At 51.2% G+C, this 21,631-nt stretch overlaps 1 protein-coding gene across 1 annotated transcript in view; it reads right to left on the reverse strand.

Annotated features, from left to right (window-relative positions):
• The window catches only part of LOC306774201 (heparan-sulfate 6-O-sulfotransferase 3-B-like), a gene marked incomplete at both ends in the record, with an annotated part of 80,154 nt that extends 60,942 nt beyond the window's left edge, over positions 1 to 19,212 (reverse strand). The window contains one exon of the mRNA XM_079264185.1: positions 18,677 to 19,212. Coding sequence (XP_079120311.1) covers positions 18,677 to 19,212 — 536 coding nt within the window. The remainder of the gene's footprint in view (positions 1 to 18,676) is intronic.
• Positions 19,213 to 21,631: the final 2,419 nt, after the last annotated feature.

Raw genomic sequence — 21,631 nt, forward strand, 5'->3', positions numbered from 1 at the left:
CTCCCTCCATCTGTAGACCAACTCCCTCCACCTGTAGACCACCTGCCTCCACATGTAGACCACCTCCCTCCATCTGTAGACCACCTCCCTTCATCATTAGACCACCTCCCTCCATCATTAGACCACCTCCCTCCATCTGTAGACCACTTCCCTCCATCTGTAGACCTCCTCCCTCCACCTGTAGACCACTTCCCTCCACCTGTAGACCTCCTCCCTCCACATGAAGACCACCTCCCTCCACATGAAGACCACCTCCCTCCACCTGTAGACCACCTCCCTCCACCTGTAGACCACCTCCCTCCACCTGTAGACCACCTACCTCCATCTGTAGACCACCTCCCTCCACCTGTAGACCACCTCCCTCCACCTGTAGACCACCTCCCTCCACCTGTAGACCAACTCCCTCCACCTGTAGACCAACTCCCTCCACCTGTAGACCACCTCCCTCCACCTGTAGACCACTTCCCTCCACCTGTAGACCACTTCCCTCCACCTGTAGACCACTTCCCTCCACCTGTAGACCACTTCCCTCCACCTGTAGACCACTTCCCTCCACCTGTAGACCACTTCCCTCCACCTGTAGACCACTTCCCTACACCTGTAGACCTCCTCCCTCCACATGAAGACCACCTCCCTCCACATGAAGACCACCTCCCTCCATCTTTAGACCACTTCCCTCCACCTGTAGACCACTTCCCTCCACCTGTAGACCTCCTCCCTCCATCTGTAGACCACCTCCCTCCACCTGTAGACCACTTCCCTCCACCTGTAGACCTCCTCCCTCCATCTGTAGACCACCTCCCTCCACCTGTAGACCACCTCCCTCCACCTGTAGACCACCTCCCTCCACCTGTAGACCACTTCCCTCCATCTGTAGACCGCCTCCCTCCACATGAAGACCGCCTCCCTCCACATGAAGACCGCCTCCCTCCACATGAAGACCGCCTCCCTCCACATGAAGACCGCCTCCCTCCACATGAAGACCGCCTCCCTCCACATGAAGACCGCCTCCCTCCATCTTTAGACCACTTCCCTCCACCTGTAGACCACTTCCCTCCACCTGTAGACCACTTCCCTCCACCTGTAGACCACTTCCCTCCATCTGTAGACCACTTCCCTCCACCTGGAGACCACTTCCCTCCACCTGTAGACCTCCTCCCTCCATCTGTAGCCACCTCGCTTCCTCCATTTGTAGATCTCTCTTCACCTGTAGACCACCTCACTCCACCTGTAGACCACCTCCTTCCATCTCTGGACTACCAGCCTCCATCTGTAGACCACCTCCCTTCCTCCACATGAAGACCACCTCCCTCCATCTGTAGACCACTTCCCTCTATCTGTAGACCACTTGCCTCCACATGTAGACCACCTCCCTTCATCTGTAGACCACCTCACTCCACCTGTAGACCACCTCCTTCCATCTCTGGACTACCAGCCTCCATCTGTAGACCACCTCCCTTCCTCCACATGAAGACCACCTCCCTCCATCTGTAGACCACTTCCCTCCATCTGTAGACCACTTGCCTCCACATGAAGACCACCTCCCTCCAAATGTAGACCACTTCCCTCCACATGTAGACCACTTCCCTCCATCTGTAGACCACTTCCCTCCATCTGTAGACCACTTCCCTCCATCTGTAGACCACTTCCCTCCACATGTAGACCACCTCCCTCCATCTGTAGACCACCTCCCTCCATCTGTAGACCACCTCCCTCCATCTGTAGACCTCCTCCCTCCACATGTAGACCTCCTCCCTCCACATGTAGACCACTTCCCTCCATCTGTAGACCACTTCCCTCCATCTGTAGACCACCTCCCTCCAAATGTAGACCACTTCCCTCCACATGTAGACCACCTCCCTCCATCTGTAGACCACCTCCCTCCATCTGTAGACCACCTCCCTCCATCTGTAGACCACCTCCCTCCATCTGTAGACCTCCTCCCTCCACATGTAGACCTCCTCCCTCCACATGTAGACCACTTCCCTCCATCTGTAGACCACTTCCCTCCATCTGTAGACCACCTCCCTCCATCTGTAGACCACCTCCCTCCATCTGTAGACCACCTCCCTCCATCTGTAGACCACTTCCCTCCATCTGTAGACCACTTCCCTCCATCTGTAGACCACTTCCCTCCATCAGTAGACCACTTCCCTCCACCTGTAGACCACCTCCCTCCACCTGTAGACCACCTCCCTCCACCTGTAGACCACCTCCCTCCATCTGTAGACCTCCTCCCTCCACATGAAGACCACCTCCCTCCATCTGTAGACCACCTCCCTCCATCTCTGGACTACCAGCCTCCATCTGTAGACCACCTCCCTTCCTCCATCTGTAGACCACCTCCCTCCATCTGTAGACCTCCTCCCTACATCTCTGGACTACCAGCCTCCATCTGTAGACCATCTCCCTCCACCTGTAGACCACTTGCCTCCACATGTAGACCACCTCCCTCCATCTGTAGACCACCTCCCTCCATCATTAGACCACCTCCCTCCATCATTAGACCACCTCCCTCCATCATTAGACCACCTCCCTCCATCTGTAGACCACCTCCCTCCATCTGTAGACCACTTCCCTCCATCTGTAGACCTCCTCCCTCCATCTGTAGACCACTTCCCTCCATCTGTAGACCACTTCCCTCCATCTGTAGACCACTTCCCTCCACCTGTAGACCACCTCCCTCCATCTGTAGACCACCTCCCTCCATCTGTAGACCTCCTCCCTCCACATGAAGACCACCTCCCTCCATCTGTAGACCTCCTCCCTCCACATGAAGACCACCTCCCTCCACCTGTAGACCACCTCCCTCCATCTGTAGACCACTTCCCTCCATCTGTAGACCTCCTCCCTCCACCTGTAGACCACCTCCCTCCATCTGTAGACCACCTCCCTCCATCTGTAGACCTCCTCCCTCCACATGAAGACCACCTCCCTCCATCTGTAGACCTCCTCCCTCCACATGAAGACCACCTCCCTCCACATGAAGACCACCTCCCTCCACCTGTAGACCACTTCCCTCCATCTGTAGACCACTTCCCTCCATCTGTAGACCACTTCCCTCCATCTGTAGACCACTTCCCTCCACCTGTAGACCACCTCCCTCCACCTGTAGACCATCTCCCTCCATCTGTAGACCAACTCCCTCCACCTGTAGACCACTTGCCTCCACATGTAGACCACCTCCCTCCATCTGTAGACCACCTCCCTCCATCATTAGACCACCTCCCTCCATCATTAGACCACCTCCCTCCATCATTAGACCACCTCCCTCCATCTGTAGACCACCTCCCTCCATCTGTAGACCACTTCCCTCCATCTGTAGACCTCCTCCCTCCATCTGTAGACCACTTCCCTCCATCTGTAGACCACTTCCCTCCATCTGTAGACCACTTCCCTCCACCTGTAGACCACCTCCCTCCATCTGTAGACCACCTCCCTCCATCTGTAGACCACCTCCCTCCATCTGTAGACCACCTCCCTCCATCTGTAGACCACCTCCCTCCATCTGTAGACCTCCTCCCTCCACATGAAGACCACCTCCCTCCACATGAAGACCACCTCCCTCCACATGAAGACCACCTCCCTCCACCTGTAGACCACCTCCCTCCATCTCTGGACTACCAGCCTCCATCTGTAGACCACCTCCCTTCCTCCATCTGTAGACCACCTCCCTTCCTCCATCTGTAGACCACCTCCCTCCATCTGTAGACCTCCTCCCTCCATCTCTGGACTACCAGCCTCCATCTGTAGACCACCTCCCTTCCTCCATCTGTAGACCACCTCCCTCCATCTGTAGACCACCTCCCTCCATCTGTAGACCTCCTCCCTCCATCTCTGGACTACCAGCCTCCATCTGTAGACCAACTCCCTCCACCTGTAGACCACTTCCCTCCACCTGTAGACCACCTCCCTCCACCTGTAGACCACCTCCCTCCATCTGTAGACCACCTCCCTCCACCTGTAGACCACTTCCCTCCACCTGTAGACCACTTCCCTCCACCTGTAGACCACCTCCCTCCACCTGTAGACCACCTCCCTCCATCTGTAGACCACCTCCCTCCACCTGTAGACCACTTCCCTCCACCTGTAGACCACCTCCCTCCACCTGTAGACCATCTCCCTCCACCTGTAGACCAACTCCCTCCACCTGTAGACCACTTCCCTCCACCTGTAGACCACCTCCCTCCACCTGTAGACCATCTCCCTCCATCTGTAGACCAACTCCCTCCACCTGTAGACCACCTCCCTCCACCTGTAGACCACCTCCCTCCACCTGTAGACCACCTCCCTCCATCTGTAGACCACCTCCCTCCATCTGTAGACCACCTCCCTCCATCTGTAGACCAACTCCCTCCACCTGTAGACCACCTCCCTCCACCTGTAGACCACCTCCCTCCACCTGTAGACCACCTCCCTCCATCTGTAGACCACCTCCCTCCATCTGTAGACCACCTCCCTCCACCTGTAGACCACCTCCCTCCACCTGTAGACCACCTCCCTCCACCTGTAGACCTCCTCCCTCCACATGAAGATCTCCTCCCTCCACATGAAGATCTCCTCCCTCCATCTGTAGACCATCTCCCTCCACCTGTAGACCAACTCCCTCCACCTGTAGACCACCTCCCTCCATCTGTAGACCACCTCCCTACATCTCTGGACTACCAGCCTCCATCTGTAGACCATCTCCCTCCACCTGTAGACCACTTCCCTCCACCTGTAGACCTCCTCCCTCCACCTGTAGACCTCCTCCCTCCACCTGTAGACCACTTCCCTCCACCTGTAGACCACTTCCCTCCACCTGTAGACCTCCTCCCTCCACCTGTAGACCTCCTCCCTCCACCTGTAGACCACTTCCCTCCATCTGTAGATCACCTCCCTCCATTTGTAGACCACCTCCCTTCCTCCATCTGTAGACCACCTCACTCCACATGAAGACGACCTCCCTCCACCTGTAGTCCACCTCCCTCCACCTGTAGACCACTTCCCTCCATCTGTAGATCACCTCCCTCCATTTGTAGACCACCTCCCTTCCTCCATTTGTAGACCACCTCCCTTCCTCCATCTGTAGACCACCTCACTCCACCTGTAGACCACTTCCCTCCACCTGTAGACCACCTCCCTCCGTCTGTAGACCACCTCCCTCCATCTGTAGACCACCTCCCTCCATCTGTAGACCACCTCCCTCCACCTGTAGACCTCCTCCCTCCACCTGTAGACCACCTCCCTCCACCTGTAGACCACCTCCCTCCACCTGTAGACCACTTCCCTCCACCTGTAGACCACTTCCCTCCACCTGTAGACCACTTCCCTCCACCTGTAGACCACTTCCCTCCACCTGTAGACCACTTCCTTCCACCTGTAGACCACTTCCCTCCACCTGTAGACCACTTCCCTCCACCTGTAGACCACTTCCCTCCACCTGTAGACCACTTCCCTCCACCTGTAGACCACTTCCTTCCACCTGTAGACCACTTCCCTCCACCTGTAGACCACTTCCCTCCATCTGCAGATCACCTCCCTCCATCTGCAGACCTCCTTCCTCCATTTGTAGACCACCTCCCTTCCTCCATTTGTAGACCTCCTCACTCCATCTGTAGACCTCCTCACTCCATCTGTAGACCACTTCCCTCCACCTGTAGACCACCTCGCTCCATCTGTAGACCACCTCGCTCCATCTGTAGACCACCTCCCTCCACCTGTAGACCACTTCCCTCCACCTGTAGACCACTTCCCTCCACCTGTAGACCACTTCCCTCCACCTGTAGACCACTTCCCTCCACCTGTAGACCACTTCCCTCCATCTGTAGATCACCTCCCTCCATCTGCAGACCTCCTTCCTCCATTTGTAGACCACCTCCCTTCCTCCATTTGTAGACCACCTCCCTTCATCTGTAGACCTCCTCACTCCATCTGTAGACCTCCTCCCTCCGTCTGTAGACCAACTCCCTCCGTCTGTAGACCACCTCCCTCCACCTGTAGACCACCTCCCTCCACCTGTAGACCACCTCCCTCCACCTGTAGACCACTTCCCTCCACCTGTAGACCACTTCCCTCCACCTGCAGACCACCTCCCTCCATCTGTAGACCACCTCCCTCCATCTGTAGACCTCCTCCCTCCACATGTAGACCACTTCCCTCCACATGTAGACCACTTCCCTCCACATGTAGACCACTTCCCTCCACATGTAGATCACCTCCCTCCACCTGTAGACCTCCTCCCTCCACCTGTAGACCTCCTCCCTCCACCTGTAGACCTCCTCCCTCCACCTGTAGACCTCCTCCCTCCACCTGTAGACCACTTCCCTCCATCTGTAGATCACCTCCCTCCATCTGTAGATCACCTCCCTCCATCTGTAGACCTCCTTCCTCCATCTGTAGACCACCTCCCTTCCTCCATCTGTAGACCACCTCCCTTCCTCCATCTGTAGACCACCTCCCTCTATCTGTAGACCACCTCCCTCCGTCTGTAGACCACCTCCCTCCGTCTGTAGACCACCTCCCTCCGTCTGTAGACCACCTCCCTCCGTCTGTAGACCACCTCCCTCCACCTGTAGACCACCTCCCTCCACCTGTAGACCACCTCCCTCCATCTGTAGACCACCTCCCTCCACCTGTAGACCACCTCCCTCCACCTGTAGACCACCTCCCTCCACCTGTAGACCACCTCCCTCCACCTGTAGACCTCCTCCCTCCACATGAAGATCTCCTCCCTCCATCTGTAGACCATCTCCCTCCATCTGTAGACCATCTCCCTCCATCTGTAGACCAACTCCCTCCACCTGTAGACCAACTCCCTCCACCTGTAGACCAACTCCCTCCACCTGTAGACCAACTACCTCCACCTGTAGACCACCTCCCTCCATCTGTAGACCAACTCCCTCCACCTGTAGACCACCTCCCTCCATCTGTAGACCAACTCCCTCCACCTGTAGACCACTTCCCTCCACCTGTAGACCTCCTCCCTCCACATGAAGACCACCTCCCTCCATCTGTAGACCACTTCCCTCCACCTGTAGACCACCTCCCTCCATCTGTAGACCAACTCCCTCCACCTGTAGACCACTTCCCTCCACCTGTAGACCTCCTCCCTCCACATGAAGACCACCTCCCTCCACCTGTAGACCACCTCCCTCCACCTGTAGACCACTTCCCTCCACCTGTAGACCTCCTCCCTCCACCTGTAGACCACTTCCCTCCATCTGTAGACCACTTCCCTCCATGTGTAGATCACCTCCCTCCATCTGCAGACCACCTCCCTCCATCTGTAGACCTCCTCCCTTCCTCCATCTTTAGACCACCTCCCTTCCTCCATTTGTAGACCACCTCCCCTCCTCCATTTGTAGACCTCCTCACTCCATCTGTAGACCACTTCCCTCCACCTGTAGACCACCTCGCTCCATCTGTAGACCACCTCGCTCCATCTGTAGACCACTTCCCTCCACCTGTAGACCACCTCGCTCCATCTGTAGACCACTTCCCTCCACCTGTAGACCACTTCCCTCCACCTGTAGACCACTTCCCTCCGTCTGTAGACCACCTCCCTCCGTCTATAGACCTCCTCCCTCCATCTGTAGATCACCTCCCTCCATCTGTAGACCTCCTCCCTCCACCTGTAGACCACTTCCCTCCACCTGTAGACCACTTCCCTCCATCTGTAGACCAACTCCCTCCATCTGTAGACCTCCTCCCTCCACCTGTAGACCACCTCCCTCCACCTGTAGACCTCCTCCCTCCACCTGTAGACCACCTCCCTCCACCTGTAGACCACTTCCCTCCACCTGTAGACCACTTCCCTCCACCTGTAGACCACTTCCCTCCATCTGTAGACCTCCTCCCTCCACCTGTAGACCTCCTCCCTCCACCTGTAGACCACTTCCCTCCACCTGTAGACCACTTCCCTCCACCTGTAGACCACTTCCCTCCATCTGTAGACCACTTCCCTCCATCTGTAGATCACCTCCCTCCATCTGTAGACCTCCTCCCTTCCTCCATCTGTAGACCACTTCCCTTCCTCCATCTGTAGACCACCTCCCTTCCTCCATTTGTAGACCTCCTCACTCCATCTGTAGACCACTTCCCTCCACCTGTAGACCACCTCGCTCCATCTGTAGACCACTTCCCTCCACCTGTAGACCACCTCGCTCCATCTGTAGACCACTTCCCTTCCTCCATCTGTAGACCACCTCCCTTCCTCCATTTGTAGACCTCCTCACTCCATCTGTAGACCACTTCCCTCCACCTGTAGACCACTTCCCTCCACCTGTAGACCACCTCGCTCCATCTGTAGACCACTTCCCTCCACCTGTAGACCACATCGCTCCATCTGTAGACCACTTCCCTCCACCTGTAGACCACTTCCCTCCACCTGTAGACCACTTCCCTCCACCTGTAGACCACTTCCCTCCGTCTGTAGACCACCTCCCTCCGTCTGTAGACCACCTCCCTCCGTCTGTAGACCTCCTCCCTCCATCTGTAGATCACCTCCCTCCATCTGTAGACCTCCTCCCTCCACCTGTAGACCTCCTCCCTCCATCTGTAGACCACTTCCCTCCATCTGTAGACCTCCTCCCTCCACCTGTAGACCTCCTCCCTCCACCTGTAGACCACCTCCCTCCACCTGTAGACCACCTCCCTCCACCTGTAGACCACCTCCCTCCACCTGTAGACCTCCTCCCTCCACCTGTAGACCACTTCCCTCCACCTGTAGACCACTTCCCTCCACCTGTAGACCACTTCCCTCCACCTGTAGACCACTTCCCTCCACCTGTAGACCACCTCCCTCCACCTGTAGACCTCCTCCCTCCACCTGTAGACCACTTCCCTCCACCTGTAGACCACTTCCCTCCACCTGTAGACCACTTCCCTCCACCTGTAGACCACTTCCCTCCACCTGTAGACCACTTCCCTCCACCTGTAGACCACTTCCCTCCATCTGTAGACCACTTCCCTCCATCTGTAGATCACCTCCCTCCATCTGTAGACCTCCTCCCTTCCTCCATCTGTAGACCACCTCCCTTCCTCCATCTGTAGACCACCTCCCTTCCTCCATTTGTAGACCACCTCCCTTCCTCCATTTGTAGACCACCTCCCTTCCTCCATTTGTAGACCACCTCCCTTCCTCCATTTGTAGACCACCTCCCTTCCTCCATTTGTAGACCACTTCCCTCCACCTGTAGACCACTTCCCTCCACCTGTAGACCACTTCCCTCCACCTGTAGACCACTTCCCTCCACCTGTAGACCAACTCCCTCCATCTGTAGACCAACTCCCTCCATCTGTAGACCTCCTCCCTCCATCTGTAGACCTCCTCCCTCCACCTGTAGACCACCTCCCTCCACCTGTAGACCTCCTCCCTCCACCTGTAGACCACCTCCCTCCACCTGTAGACCTCCTCCCTCCACCTGTAGACCACTTCCCTCCACCTGTAGACCACTTCCCTCCACCTGTAGACCTCCTCCCTCCACCTGTAGACCACTTCCCTCCACCTGTAGACCACTTCCCTCCATCTGTAGACCACTTCCCTCCATCTGCAGACCACCTCCCTCCATCTGCAGACCTCCTCCCTCCCTCCATCTGTAGACCACCTCCCTTCCTCCATTTGTAGACCACCTCCCTTCCTCCATTTGCAGACCACCTCCCCTCCTCCATTTGTAGACCTCCTCACTCCATCTGTAGACCACTTCCCTCCACCTGTAGACCACCTCGCTCCATCTGTAGACCACTTCCCTCCACCTGTAGACCACCTCGCTCCATCTGTAGACCACTTCCCTCCACCTGTAGACCACTTCCCTCCGTCTGTAGACCACTTCCCTCCGTCTGTAGACCACCTCCCTCCGTCTGTAGACCTCCTCCCTCCGTCTGTAGATCACCTCCCTCCATCTGTAGACCTCCTTCCTCCATTTGTAGACCACCTCCCTTCCTCCATCTGTAGACCACCTCCCTTCCTCCATCTGTAGACCACTTCCCTCCACCTGTAGACCACTTCCCTCCACCTGTAGACCACTTCCCTCCACCTGTAGACCACCTCCCTCCACCTGTAGACCACCTCCCTCCACCTGTAGACCACCTCCCTCCACCTGTAGACCACTTCCCTCCACCTGTAGACCAACTCCCTCCACCTGTAGACCACTTCCCTCCACCTGTAGACCTCCTCCCTCCATCTGTAGACCACCTCCCTCCATCTGTAGACCACCTCCCTCCATCTGTAGACCTCCTCCCTCCACCTGTAGACCTCCTCCCTCCACCTGTAGACCACCTCCCTCCACCTGTAGACCACCTCCCTCCACCTGTAGACCACCTCCCTCCACCTGTAGACCACCTCCCTCCACCTGTAGACCACCTCCCTCCACCTGTAGACCAACTCCCTCCACCTGTAGACCACTTCCCTCCACCTGTAGACCTCCTCCCTCCATCTGTAGACCTCCTCCCTCCATCTGTAGACCACCTCCCTCCACCTGTAGACCACTTCCCTCCACCTGTAGACCACTTCCCTCCACCTGTAGACCACTTCCCTCCACCTGTAGACCAACTCCCTCCACCTGTAGACCACTTCCCTCCACCTGTAGACCTCCTCCCTCCATCTGTAGACCACTTCCCTCCACCTGTAGACCACCTCCCTCCACCTGTAGACCACCTCCCTCCATCTGTAGACCTCCTCCCTCCATCTGTAGACCACCTCACTCCACCAGTAGACCACTTCCATCCACCTGTAGACCACCTCCCTCCATCCGTAGACCACCTCCCTCCATCCGTAGACCACTTCCCTCCATCTGTAGATCACTTCCCTCCATCTGTAGACCTCCTTCCTCAATTTGTAGACCACCTCCCTCCCTCCATCTGTAGACCACCTCCCTCCCTCCATCTGTAGACCTCCTCCCTCCACCTGTAGACCTCCTCCCTCCACCTGTAGACCTCCTCCCTCCACCTGTAGACCTCCTCCCTCCACCTGTAGACCACCTCCCTCCACCTGTAGACCACTTCCCTCCATCTGTAGATCACCTCCCTTCCTCCATCTGTAGACCACTTCCCTCCATCTGTAGACCTCCTCACTCCACATGAAGACCACCTCCCTTCCTCCATCTGTAGACCACCTCCCTCCATCTGTAGACCTCCTCACTCCACCTGTAGACCACTTCCCTCCACCTGTAGACCACCTCCCTCCACCTGTAGACCACTTCCCTCCATCTGTAGACCACCTCCCTCCATCTGTAGACCACTTCCCTCCATCTGTAGACCACTTCCCTCCATCTGTAGACCACTTCCCTCCATCTGTAGACCTCCTCCCTCCACATGAAGACCACCTCCCTCCATCTGTAGATCACCTGCCTCCATCCGTAGACTTCCTCCCTCCACATGAAGACCACCTCCCTCCATCTGTAGACCACCTCCCTCCATCTGTAGACCTCCTCCCTCCACCTGTAGACCACCTCCCTCCACCTGTAGACCACCTCCCTCCACCTGTAGACCACCTCCCTCCACCTGTAGACCACTTCCCTCCACCTGTAGATCACTTCCCTCCATCTGTAGACCTCCTTCCTCAATTTGTAGACCACCTCCCTCCCTCCATCTGTAGACCACCTCCCTCCCTCCATCTGTAGACCTCCTCCCTCCACCTGTAGACCTCCTCCCTCCACCTGTAGACCTCCTCCCTCCACCTGTAGACCTCCTCCCTCCACCTGTAGACCACCTCCCTCCACCTGTAGACCACTTCCCTCCATCTGTAGATCACCTCCCTTCCTCCATCTGTAGACCACTTCCCTCCATCTGTAGACCTCCTCACTCCACATGAAGACCACCTCCCTTCCTCCATCTGTAGACCACCTCCCTCCATCTGTAGACCTCCTCACTCCACCTGTAGACCACTTCCCTCCACCTGTAGACCACCTCCCTCCACCTGTAGACCACTTCCCTCCATCTGTAGACCACCTCCCTCCATCTGTAGACCACTTCCCTCCATCTGTAGACCACTTCCCTCCATCTGTAGACCACTTCCCTCCATCTGTAGACCTCCTCCCTCCACATGAAGACCACCTCCCTCCATCTGTAGATCACCTGCCTCCATCCGTAGACTTCCTCCCTCCACATGAAGACCACCTCCCTCCATCTGTAGACCACCTCCCTCCATCTGTAGACCTCCTCCCTCCACCTGTAGACCACCTCCCTCCACCTGTAGACCACCTCCCTCCACCTGTAGACCACCTCCCTCCACCTGTAGACCACTTCCCTCCACCTGTAGACCACTTCCCTCCACCTGTAGACCACTTCCCTCCACCTGTAGACCACTTCCCTCCACCTGTAGACCACTTCCCTCCATCTGTAGACCACCTCCCTCCGTCTGTGGACCACCTCCCTCCCTCCACCTGTAGAGGTCTACCAGACCAGACTAGGCCGGACTCTCGGTCTACCATACCAGACCAGGCCGGACTCTCGGTCTACCATACCAGACCAGGCCGGACTCTCGGTCTACCATACCAGACCAGGCCGGACTCTCGGTCTACCATACCAGACCAGGCCGGACTCTCGGTCTACCATACCAGGCTGGACTCTCGGTCTACCATACCAGGCTGGACTCTCGGTCTACCATACCAGGCAGGATCCCAGGTGCAGACTATGCAAAGGAGCCCCTGAAACAATCCAGCACCTCACAGCAGGGTGCAAGATACTGGCAGGCAAAGAATACATGGAGGCCATAACCAAGTAGCTGCATAGTGAACAGGAACATCTGTACAGAATATGGACTGGAGACCCCTTAGTCTCAGTGGGAAACTCCCCCCAAGGTGGTGGAGAATGAGAGGGCTAAGATCCTCTGGGACGTCCAGATCCAATAGTGGACATGTGTGCAGCGGTCCTCATTACCCAGACTGACTCACCTCATATCTGAAGTCACATCTATGAAGTCTTTATTTTCTCATGGGGGGGCAGGAAGCCTCATGCCAATCAGCGCAGCCTCACCACTATCCCCGTGTTACATTAAGCGTGATGACCACCACTTGGGCTAATGAATGGATGTGCTGGACTCCTGAGGGCGTCCTCTGTCCTTGCCAAACTCGTTTCACGCCTCTAGTAACATATGGAGATTTGTACGCTCAGCCAAATTGGATTCGAACACATAGCTCCAGACCTCAGAGGAACCCTTCCTGCTTAAGTGATTTACTCCCTTCAGCTTAGCCGACTTGCATCTGTAATTACTGAAACAAAGCCTCGGGATCAGGACTGGCCGACTGGCGCTGAACGGCGCGGTTTGTCAGCTCTATGACCCTGCGTTACATGCTGACAGCGAGCGAAGCCATGAAGGATGTCGTAGTCCCGGTAGAATCGCAGCTGCTTCTTCGTTTGTTTTGTTTATTATCCGGTTAGTCGTGATTTGGTGCCTCCAGACAAACAAATGAGGCTGACTTCATAAACATATCAGCGTGGAAAACATGTGCTGAGAGTCGACTCACATATCAAATCAGCTACAGCAGCAGCTCCATGCATTTAGTAGACCAGTGGTTCTCAAACGCTGCTTGGGGCCCCCTTGGGAGTCGCCAGATGATTCCAGGCAGTCGCCAGACCCTTGCAGAAAAGATATAGCCTGAATGTGTAACACGAAGGAGGAGTCGCAGAGTGGATGTGGAAGGAAAGAGATTGGGGCCAAATTACCTGACTGACGGCTTCAAACTTCTCTAAACTACTGAAACTAAAATGAAGCTGGACATCTGGAGAACCAGATCCAGGAACCAGGACTCGAGTTCAGGTGGAAGGATTTTCATTTTCCAATCAAAAGCTCAGGATGAGACCTTAAATCGTTAACTGATTTTAAATTGAAGATTTAAAAGGATTCAATTAAACCGAGTTGATGTTCTGGTTTACAGCATCAAACTAATTCCTTAAGAGCCGACCGTAACGTTACTGAATGACTGAATGTTCTCCTCTGCTTCCCGTCGCTCTGCTGACAACACGCCTTGTCTCCCAGCAGCCACGAACATCGTTCTCTTCTCGCATATTTCTGCACGCGTGTTATATCTGCAATTACCTACTGGTTTTAAGCAGCCAGCTAATACTATGCTAGGTTAGCATAACTACAGCTATGCTACACCTAACAAAAGCTATGCGAGGTTAGCATAACTACAGCTATGCTACACCTAACAGAAGCTATACTAGGTTAGCATAACTACAGCTATGCTACACCTAACAGAAGCTATACTAGGTTAGCATACCTACAGCTATGCAACACCTAACAGAAGCTATGCTAGGGTTAGCATAACTACAGCTATGCTACACCTAACAAAAGCTATGCGAGGTTAGCATAACTACAGCTATGCTACACCTAACAGAAGCTATATTAGGTTAGCATAACTACAGCTATGCTACACCAAACAGAAGCTACGCTAGGTTAGCATAACTACAGCTATGCTACACCTAACAGAAGCTATGCTAGGTTAGCATAAGTACAGCTATGCTACACCTAACATAAGCTATGCTAGGGTTAGCATAACTACAGCTATGCTACACCTAACAGAAGCTATGCTAGGTTAGCATAACTACAGCTATGCTACACCTAACAGAAGCCATGCTAGGGTTAGTATAACTACAGCTATGATACACCTAACAGAGGCTATGCTAGGTTAGCATAACATAACCTATTGCTATGACTAACAGAAGCTATACTAGGTTAGCATAGCTACAGATGACCATGTATAATAAAGATGGTACAAAAAGATAATACGAGTCATCTTTACAGGTTAAACTCACCGACCGCATCAGTGGACTATGAATAACAGACAGGCAGTAACAACTTAAGCTATGTTAGCATAACGTTACCAATGTAACATTAATGAAAAGCTCTGTCATCATTACACATAGCAAAGAGAGTTAAACTGAAATTGGAGACATGCTGAGTCATCACTTATTTCACAGCGTTATGAACTTACCTGTTGGCAAGCCCCGCGCACCTGAAATCTATCTGAGCGTAGCTTTAGTTCTGTACGTAACAGCGGTGAGGACTGCGGGTTGACACTTAACAGCGTTTAATGTTTTACGAGAAATTAAAAATAAATCAAGTGTTTAATCTGCGATATTCCAGCTATAAAGGATGATAAATCATCTTACTTAATCATTCGGGCCATTTTTTGTATCGCAACAATTCACAACCATGATTTTCAGAGTTAATTCATTTTGATCCAAAACAATCCCACATTAGTTCACCTTAAATTACAGAAGGATTAAAAACCAGGTGGTGAAAATAATTACCAAGCTAAATAGACAATCAAGTTTTTGATTCTGATCAGAACAATAAATTGTTTTTAAATCTGTGATTATTCTTTCCCACAAAGTTATATTTTCATTTCAGCGTTTATCTGCTCCAGTGACAGCCTGAAAACACTTATCACATTGTTAAAAGCTGATTATGACTTCCAATAAAAACAGGGAATCTTTTTTCGGTCTTAAATACTTTGAATGTTTTGACATATTTCAAATTTCATATAATTTCCTCTTTTGAACTCGAAATTAATGAAAAAAAGTTTTTATGTTGACAATCGAGTGGTGGCATGGGTGGAGGCCATGGCCATCCTGAAATTTAGATGTGTCGTGCCGGAGCAACCAAAAAGAAAAAAAACCAACAGATATCTGATGTACACTGACTTTGAAAATTACTTTATTAATTCCAGGGCGAAATGTTCATATTTTAGTCTCATTTACAGACATGTGTCCCTGCCTCGCCCCTCATCCAAGGAAACCCTAGATCCGCCCCTGACTTGGTGAATAATGTAGGAAACTATGAAACTGTAAACAAGTCAACGGGTTTACCGTAGTCCAGATATTCTGTAAACAAGTCAACGGGTTTAACGTAGTCCAGATATTCTGTAAACAAGTCAACGGGTTTACCGTAGTCTAGATATTCTGTAAACAAGTCAACGGGTTTACCGTAGTCCAGATATTCTGTAAACAAGTCAACGGGTTTACCGCAGTCTAGATATTCTGTAAACAAGTCAACGGGTTTACCGCAGTCTAGATATTCTGTACACAAGTCAACGGGTTTACCGCAGTCTAGATATTCTGTAAACAAGTCAACGGGTTTACCGCAGTCTAGATATTCTGTAAACAAGTCAACGGGTTTACCGCAGTCTAGATATTCTGTACACAAGTCAACGGGTTTACCGCAGTCTAGATATTCTGTACACAAGTCAACGGGTTTACCGCAGTCTAGATATTCTGTAAACAAGTCAACGGGTTTGACGTAGTCCAGATATTCTGTAAACAAGTCAACGGGTTTACCGTAGTCCAGATATTCTGTAAACAAGTCAACGGGTTTACCGCAGTCTAGATATTCTGTACACAAGTCAACGGGTTTACCGCAGTCTAGATATTCTGTAAACAAGTCAACGGGTTTGACGTAGTCCAGATATTCTGTAAACAAGTCAACGGGTTTACCGTAGTCCAGATATTCTGTACACAAGTCAACGGGTTTACCGCAGTCTAGATATTCTGTAAACAAGTCAACGGGTTTGACGTAGTCCAGATATTCTGTAAACAAGTCAACGGGTTTACCGTAGTCCAGATATTCTGTAATCAAGTCAACGGGTTTACCGTAGTCCAGATATTCTGTAAACAAGTCAACGGGTTTACCGTAGTCCAGATATTCTGTAAACAAGTCAACGGGTTTACCGCAGTCTAGATATTCTGTAAACAAGTCAACAGGTTTACCGTAGTCCAGATATTCTGTAAACAAGTCAACGGGTTTACCGTAGTCCAGATATTCTGTAAACAAGTCAACGGGTTTACCGTAGTCTAGATATTCTGTAAACAAGTCAACGGGTTTAACGTAGTCCAGATATTCTCTAAACAAGTCAACGGGTTTACCGCAGTCTAGATATTCTGTAAACAAGTCAACGGGTTTACCGTAGTCCAGATATTCTGTAAACAAGTCAACGGGTTTACCGTAGTCCAGATATTCTGTAAACAAGTCAACGGGTTTACCGTAGTCCAGATATTCTGTAAACAAGTCAACGGGTTTACCGTAGTCCAGATATTCTGTAAACAAGTCAACGGGTTTACCGTAGTCCAGATATTCTGTAAACAAGTCAACGGGTTTAACGTAGTCCAGATATTCTCTAAACAAGTCAACGGGTTTACCGCAGTCTAGATATTCTGTAAACAAGTCAACGGGTTTACCGCAGTCTAGATATTCTGTAAACAAGTCAACGGGTTTACCGTAGTCCAGATATTCTGTAAACAAGTCAACGGGTTTACCGTAGTCCAGATATTCTGTAAACAAGTCAACGGGTTTACCGTAGTCCAGATATTCTGTAAACAAGTCAACGGGTTTACCGTAGTCTAGATATTCTGTAAACAAGTCAACGGGTTTACCGTAGTCCAGATATTCTGTAATCAAGTCAACGGGTTTACCGTAGTCTAGATATTCTGTAAACAAGTCAACGGGTTTACCGCAGTCCAGATATTCTGTAAACAAGTCAACGGGTTTACCGTAGTCCAGATATTCTGTAAACAAGTCAACGGGTTTACCGTAGTCCAGATATTCTGTAAACAAGTCAACGGGTTTACCGTAGTCCAGATATTCTGTAAACAAGTCAACGGGTTTACCGTAGTCTAGATATTCTGTAAACAAGTCAACAGGTTTACCGTAGTCCAGATATTCTGTAAACAAGTCAACGGGTTTACCGTAGTCCAGATATTCTGTAATCAAGTCAACGGGTTTACCGTAGTCTAGATATTCTGTAAACAAGTCAACGGGTTTAACGTAGTCCAGATATTCTGTAAACAAGTCAACGGGTTTACCGTAGTCCAGATATTCTGTAAACAAGTCAACGGGTTTGACGTAGTCCAGATATTCTGTAAACAAGTCAACGGGTTTACCGCAGTCCAGATATTCTGTAAACAAGTCAACGGGTTTACCGCAGTCCAGATATTCTGTAAACAAGTCAACGGGTTTACCGCAGTCCAGATATTCTGTAAACAAGTCAACGGGTTTACCGCAGTCCAGATATTCTGTAAACAAGTCAACGGGTTTACCGCAGTCCAGATATTCTGTAAACAAGTCAACGGGTTTAACGTAGTCCAGATATTCTGTAAACAAGTCAACGGGTTTACCGCAGTCCAGATATTCTGTAAACAAGTCAACAGGTTTACCGTAGTCCAGATATTCCGTAAACAAGTCAACAGGTTTACCGTAGTCCAGATATTCTGTAAACAAGTCAACGGGTTTACCGTAGTCCAGATATTCTGTAAACAAGTCAACGGGTTTGACGTAGTCCAGATATTCTCTAAACAAGTCAACGGGTTTACCGTAGTCCAGATATTCTGTAAACAAGTCAACGGGTTTAACGTAGTCCAGATATTCTGTAAATATGTAAAAACTTTATCTTCTTAAAGCTGCTTCATACTTTTGCTTTTCCAGGAGCTGGTCTGAGAAACCAGGCGAATCCACGGAGAAATCCGGTTTAAAATCATTCCTTCCTTTTAGTTTTTACATCTTATAAGCTCCTAATAAATCACTATTTGTATTATTTAAACTCTGAAAGCTATAATAGAAGATAATTTCAGATCATTTGGAGTTTTTCTGAACGCGGAGCGAACTAAATCACTTTCATTTGGATTTATTTTAAAGCATCTAAAGAGGATAATGTGGGGAATCAATGTGTGAAAAACATTTAGCAGGCCGTCATCTGCTCACCTTTTGCCCTTTTGGGGGCTCTTCCTGTCCTTCTTGTTCATCACGACGGGCACGCAGCTCGTGAGCTCGGTCCAGTCCGCGTGCAAGCCGCAGCTCCAGCCGGTGGAGAACCGGGAGAAGAGCCAGGACTCCGCTTTCCCCGGCCGGTGACAGGTGCACTTCCTCTGGCCGGGCATGCAGTCGCAGGGCTGCTCCAGCTGGATGTTCTTCACCAGGTGCCTCCCGAACGTGGTCCCGCCGGTCTTCTGGATGTGCAGGAACACCATCACATCGTCCCCCCGGATGTCGAAGGCTACGTGCCGGTCCAGGTCCCGCTCGGTGAAGTTGAATTTGGAGGTGATTTTGGTGGGGAAGTCCTCGTCCGGATCCGGCTCGGCGTCCATCAGCCCGAAGCCGGAGGAATGCCTCTGGAAGAGCCCCTGGTCGCCGCTGCCGAAGTAGCAGCTGTCCGCCGGACACACGTACTGGTAGCCGATCAGCAGGAGAAGCACCGCGGCCACCAGGACGAAGAGGAGTCTGCTGAGCCTCTCCTCCATGCTGGCAAACTGGGACTCACGCCGGGGGAACCAACGCTCGCTCCGCGGCGTCATTCCGCGCGGTCCGCCGCTGTCCGCGGCACTCCGGTGGGCTGAAGCTGCAGCGCAGCTCCCATTTCCACAGCAGCTCTGGCCGGCTCAACACTTGTCAAACTTCCGTCACCGAACCCTCAGGTGTTCCCCCCGCCGGGGCACGCGCTGCCTGGCATGTGTCACAGTGCCGGCGTTGCTCCTGGCAACGCAACCCTTCCAGAAGCCCGCGCAGGTAGACTCATCCCCGCAGGCAGGGCGCTCCGTGCGGCTGTCCTGCCCGGCGCTGGTCGGTGTCTGGAGCGGAGGGGGCAAGGCGGACATAGTCAGCGGTGCTGCTTCCGCTCCACACCTTCAAAATATACACGGACTTATTTATTTATTTTTCTGATCTGCAGGGAATTTAACCTACCTTTACACTTTCAGTCCTACATCGGGTCTTTTTTTGGCCTCATTTGTAGGAGCGACACAGTTTCATTGACTTTAATATACAAACAGCTATTTTTTTTATGATTTTAACAATTAACAGTTACACCCTGCTGGGATAATAAGCCGGCCAAAGGAAGAAGCTCAGACCACGGATGGCAGCTGCTCACCATGCATGAAGGGTTCCACCCCAAGTCCAGTGTCCAGATACACCGAGATATACGAATTCCACTCGCTGCTTCTTTTCCTTTTGGCTACAACGTGGAAAACCCCACAAGAACCATTTTCATTTTCATTTACATGGTCACCTTTCATCACTTAAAGCAGATTTAACTTTATTGGGAATTCCAGAAGAATGAAAACTTATAGAAATGTGATGGTCATACATGCTAGTTACCATGATATTAAGAAGAACATCTAGGAAAGTGTCATTTCAGCAGCCTGAACTTCAGAGGCTGCTGAAGAACGGAGTCAGGAATGTTTCAAATGAATAGTTTTTATTCATTTATTTCCTATTTGAATAATTATGACTCATATTTCTTCAATGCTGTTACATGTGAATCAAGTGTTTCAAATGTAATCTACGTCTGAATTACATTTGAGCTACATGTGTTTACCACATTTAGTTTTCATGTTATTCACATGTGCTTCACATGGACACTGCATGTTATTCACATGTGGTTCACATGGACACTGCATGTTATTCACATGTGGTTCACATGGACACTGCATGTTATTCACATGTGGTTCACATGGACACTGCATGTTATTCACATGTGGTTCACATGGACACTGCATGTTATTCACATGTGGTTCACATGGACACTGCATGTTATTCACATGTGGTTCACATGGACACTGCATGTTGTTCACATGTGGTTCACATGGACACTGCATGTTATTCACATGTGGTTCACATGGACACTGCATGTTATTCACATGTGGTTCACATGGACACTGCATGTTATTCACATGTGGTTCACATGGACACTGCATGTTGTTCACATGTGGTTCACATGGACACTGCATGTTATTCACATGTGGTTCACATGGACACTGCATGTTGTTCACATGTGGTTCACATGGACACTGCATGTTATTCACATGTGGTTCACATGGACACTGCATGTTATTCACATGTGGTTCACATGGACACTGCATGTTATTCACATGTGGTTCACATGGACACTGCATGTTATTCACATGTGGTTCACATGGACACTGCATGTTATTCACATGTGGTTCACATGGACACTGCATGTTATTCACATGTGGTTCACATGGACACTGCATGTTATTCACATGTGGTTCACATGGACACTGCATGTTATTCACATGTGGTTCACATGGACACTGCATGTTATTCACATGTGGTTCACATGGACACTGCATGTTATTCACATGTGGTTCACATGGACACTGCATGTTATTCACATGTGGTTCACATGGACACTGCATGTTATTCACATGTGGTTCACATGCAAACTGCACGTTATTTTATCTGTATGTACATGTGGCTTTTCTCTAAGTAATGTAAGGTTTGCCCTGAAGCGTCATTTCCTTTATTTTGAAGGTCTGCATATCTCATTTCCTGGTTTATTGTGGCGCGCTTTGCACAACATCTGCGCCATTTATCTGTCTCTGTGACGCAACGCCGCTAATCACACCAAATGCACCAGATGAATTCCCCAGAAAATACAAGCTGGGAAAGCTGCCGAATGAAATTAATAGGCAGCATGAATCACACGGACTTCATTGATATTTTAGTTCTTTTACTGCTAATGCCTGTTCCTCTCTAAAATGAGTATAAATGACAAGTTCGACATTTTTAGTCAAACTATGAAATATACATTATTAACAATTTATTGTTTTAATAGATTCCTGCAGGTCAACACTAATATGAATGATATAAAATATTTTTATTTTTTGTGGAAAAATAATGAAAGAGTAAACTGATGAGTGG

The sequence above is a fragment of the Telmatherina bonti genome, assembly GCF_933228915.1.
Source record: "Telmatherina bonti genome assembly, chromosome: 24".
In the NCBI taxonomy this organism is placed as follows: domain Eukaryota; kingdom Metazoa; phylum Chordata; class Actinopteri; order Atheriniformes; family Telmatherinidae; genus Telmatherina; species Telmatherina bonti.